At 59.7% G+C, this 3,384-nt stretch overlaps 1 protein-coding gene across 1 annotated transcript in view; it reads right to left on the reverse strand.

The window, feature by feature from the left end:
- The window catches only part of Shroom1 (shroom family member 1), a gene marked incomplete in the record, with an annotated part of 24,321 nt that overhangs the window by 3,472 nt on the left and 17,465 nt on the right, over positions 1 to 3,384 (reverse strand). Inside the window, 3 exon segments of the mRNA XM_013507376.1 lie at positions 1 to 218; positions 2,439 to 2,558; positions 3,093 to 3,207. Of these exon segments, the coding sequence (XP_013362830.1) occupies positions 1 to 218; positions 2,439 to 2,558; positions 3,093 to 3,207 (453 nt within the window).

Consider the following 3,384-nt stretch of genomic DNA (forward strand, 5'->3'; position numbering starts at 1 on the left):
TCCCGGTCCAGGTGCGGCGGGACCTCAGGTCCCGGCGATGGGGTGCGCCGCTCAGGGCCCCCGGAGGCCGCGGAGAAGGAGCTATAGGCCGAGTCGGCGCCCGTGGACCGCCGCCGCAAGTCCAGGCCTCGTGGAGAGGCGGTCGGGGAGGTGCGCTCGCCCCCAGGACCCAGGGCCTCCATAGCTGCGAGGATGGAGGCTGGCGGGCTCCGCACGTCCTGGGGAAAACACAAGGTGGCTCGGTGGGTGAGGAGCTCTGAGGAAGGTTAAGACGGCCCACCCGAGTCAGGCACTTAGCCGCTCCTTCTGCTCATGCCGTCCCTACCCTTCCGCGAGGCTGACAGAGTAACCTTGGCATCAAAGATGGCAGAGGCAGTAGGCCCAGTCTCAGGGCGCTCTTCAAGGTGGAGGGCCTCAGCTCTCGGAGCAAGAAGCTGGCAGCCAGCCCACTCCCTGCTGGGGTGCCCGCTGCCGCGGACTCTACCCTCGTGCCTCCATCAACGCTGAGAGCACAACCGCACTCCAGCCCGCCCCAGCCGTGCTGCTTCCTGGCCACTCTCAGCTCCTCCGTGGGCTCCTTCCCTGACAAGCAATGATCCAGAACGTTGTCAGATCACAGAGGGGCCGAGGAGGGCAGGGGACCAGGTCGGGGCCAGGAGCAGCCTCCCTCCCTCTGTTATGTTCTAGGAGCTTCATGCAAATACTCTTCTTGACGCCCACCCAGCTATCTGCATTTTATAGATGAAGACCCTGAGGTCTGGGGGCGCCTGCCTTTTCTGAGAGGGAAATGATTTGCCCCAGGCGCACACAGCTGGTAAGTGGCAGAGCCCTGGCTGGGATCTGGGCATGCCACCAACTTCACCACAGCCAGAGCTGATTTTCTCGGGGCACAACCTGCAGAAAGCCGGGTCACCACGCCCCTCCCCCAACACCGCAGTGCTCCAGCAAAGCCCAAACTCCTCCTCCTCCACCAGCTATTGGCAGAGTACCGAACAACGTGCTCCCTACTTGTGAAATTCTGCCTTGTGCCGGAGAATGATCTGGTGACCTCCGCCTCTCGGTGCCCACCTATGGGACTCTGCCGGGCGATCTCTTGACCTTTGGGATCCACAGTGCTTCTGCCATATCATGCAACACCCTGCACGGCCACTGTTTGCTGGCCTATTATTCCCTCTTCCCATGCCCACCCTGAGCTTCCTGAGGTCAAGCTCTGCCCTTATTTGTCACGCAGTGCCAGGCGCAGTGCCTGGCATGCAGTCAATCAATGTTAAATAAATATTTGCTGGATGGCAAGGGAAGGAACAGACTTGCAGGGAGTGGGTTTGGGGGGGCCTTGGCGGAGAACAAGAAGTGCTCCGGAGTGTCTGTCCTCCCTATCAGTCTTACTGGGGAAGGAGGCAGAACGGGAGAGGAACTGGCCGCCATGGACACTGACCAGGTTGCTCATGCATTATTAGGGACAAACGGGCCAGGCAGGCCCAGCAGCACTGGCTGGGAACTGATACCTCCCCAGGGCAGAGAAGGCAAGAGGACAAGCTGCACAGGCAGGCCGGGGTCAGGGTTAGAGCAGCTCTGAGGCCTGGGCAGCTGGGGCTCCCAACAAACTATGGGGGCGCTTGCCTTTCCTGAGCTGCTTGGTGGGGACTGCAGAGTAGGTGGCCCACAGCTGTGACAGGCGCCAAAATGCTGGCTCATTTGAGCCCTCAGATGCTATTTAGAATGGAGAGTCACCCTCCCTCCGCCTCCTAGAGGCCCAGCATGCTACAGATTGTCAGTCAGGGCAGATAGGAGAGGTTACTTGTAGGAAGATGTAGCGTTTCTTAAAAGGAAGAGGCAGTATCCGAAACATTCCCAGGACCTCAGACCTCAACCAGACATCCCGATGTCACCTATGTGGGGGCATCCTCATGCCTACTGAGCCCAGCCCTGCGGCCTGGTCCTCACACTTCACCTTGGGGATGTCTTCTTCCACGTTCTGGACTTCAGGAGAAGAGGCTAAATGCCAGCTCCTAGGACAGTCACCTCCTCCAAGAAGTCCAGCTGGCTCTCAGACCCCAGCTCTCTCCCAGTCCTTCTAAGCCCAGATCCTGCCTGGCTCATGCCACCTTATGCTTGCCCACACTGGCCTCTCGCAGGTAGGTGTGATCAAATACAGAGACACCCCACGAAGAGGCCCTGAACATCTATCTTATTTGTGAGTTACTGTGTGAACTAAGGATCCTGAATTCACCAAATAAAAACAGCCTGAATGGACAATCAAAATGTATACACCTATGTTTTCTTAGCAGCACTACCTTGTCCCAAGGATGCTTTTGCATTGGTGGCCTTAGCGGCTGGATGTCCATGGAGGTTCACACTGTTCCCTGTGCAGAACCAGCTACTTTGGTGTGTGTGTGTATGCTTGCCTCAGCACAACGGCAAGGAGCTGTCACACTTACCTGGCTACAGGGAGCCCTGGGTAGTCCAGCCAGCGGCTGGGGCTGGGGCGAGCCCTGTCCCAGGGGCTCCAGCCTCTGTGTCAATGTCACCTGTGGGCCAGGCTGCAGAGCCAGTGCCAGCTGCAGAAACAAAGACCAGAAGTGCTCAGGCATTTGACCAAGCCTCCCAGAGCAGGAGGGGCAGAACGGGAGTCCCTGCTAGCAAACCCCTAGTCTAGGGCTTGGGAGGTGGCGTTCCCTATTATACCTGTCACCTGAAGGAAGGATGAAAGAGTAAGAGAGGACAAACTGAGCTCAGCGTTCAGAGGTGGGGCCCCGGCAGGTGGAGGCACCCTCTGAGAGGAGGCCCGAGTTACAGACTAGCCAAGGAGCCCTGTCTCAGCCAGCGTGGGGCCGAGCGCTTTTGTGCATCTACAGCAAGGCTGGCAGCGGTTGGCACCTGGATCTGGAGCTCCACAGAGGACAGGCCAGGCAGGCTGGCAGACCCAGGATTTTAGTTAGAGGTGCAGACAGTTCCAGCAGACAAAATCACGCGGAAGCAAGGGGAGCAAATCCAAGGAGATAACCAAAGCGGTTCCGGAGAAGGGCAGCCTCAAACACCTCGAAGGGCCAGGGATGAAATCGTTTCTCTCTCAAAAGCCACCTGCACCTGACCTCTCCGTGAGGGCGCCCCTCGTGGGTGGTCTTCCCCCAGTCCTGGGCTCCCCAGGGGCCGCCCAGTGCCCGGAGCTCTCCCCGCGGCGCGGAGTTCCTGGGCCCCGGGCTGCGGCTTCACTCCCAGCGCCCCAGCTTAGGTCCGCCTGGGCTCCACGCCCACCAAGCCGCACGCTGGTCCTCACGCTCGGCCTCGGAGATGCCTTCGGGAGCAAAGAAGCCAGGCAGCTCCTAGGAGGACAGTCACCTCCTCCAGGAGGGCCAGCTGGCTGCTCGGACGCCGGCTCTCGGC

This window comes from Chinchilla lanigera, unplaced genomic scaffold, assembly GCF_000276665.1.
Source record: "Chinchilla lanigera isolate Chin_1 unplaced genomic scaffold, ChiLan1.0 scaffold00007, whole genome shotgun sequence".
Classification (NCBI taxonomy): Eukaryota; Metazoa; Chordata; class Mammalia; order Rodentia; family Chinchillidae; genus Chinchilla; species Chinchilla lanigera.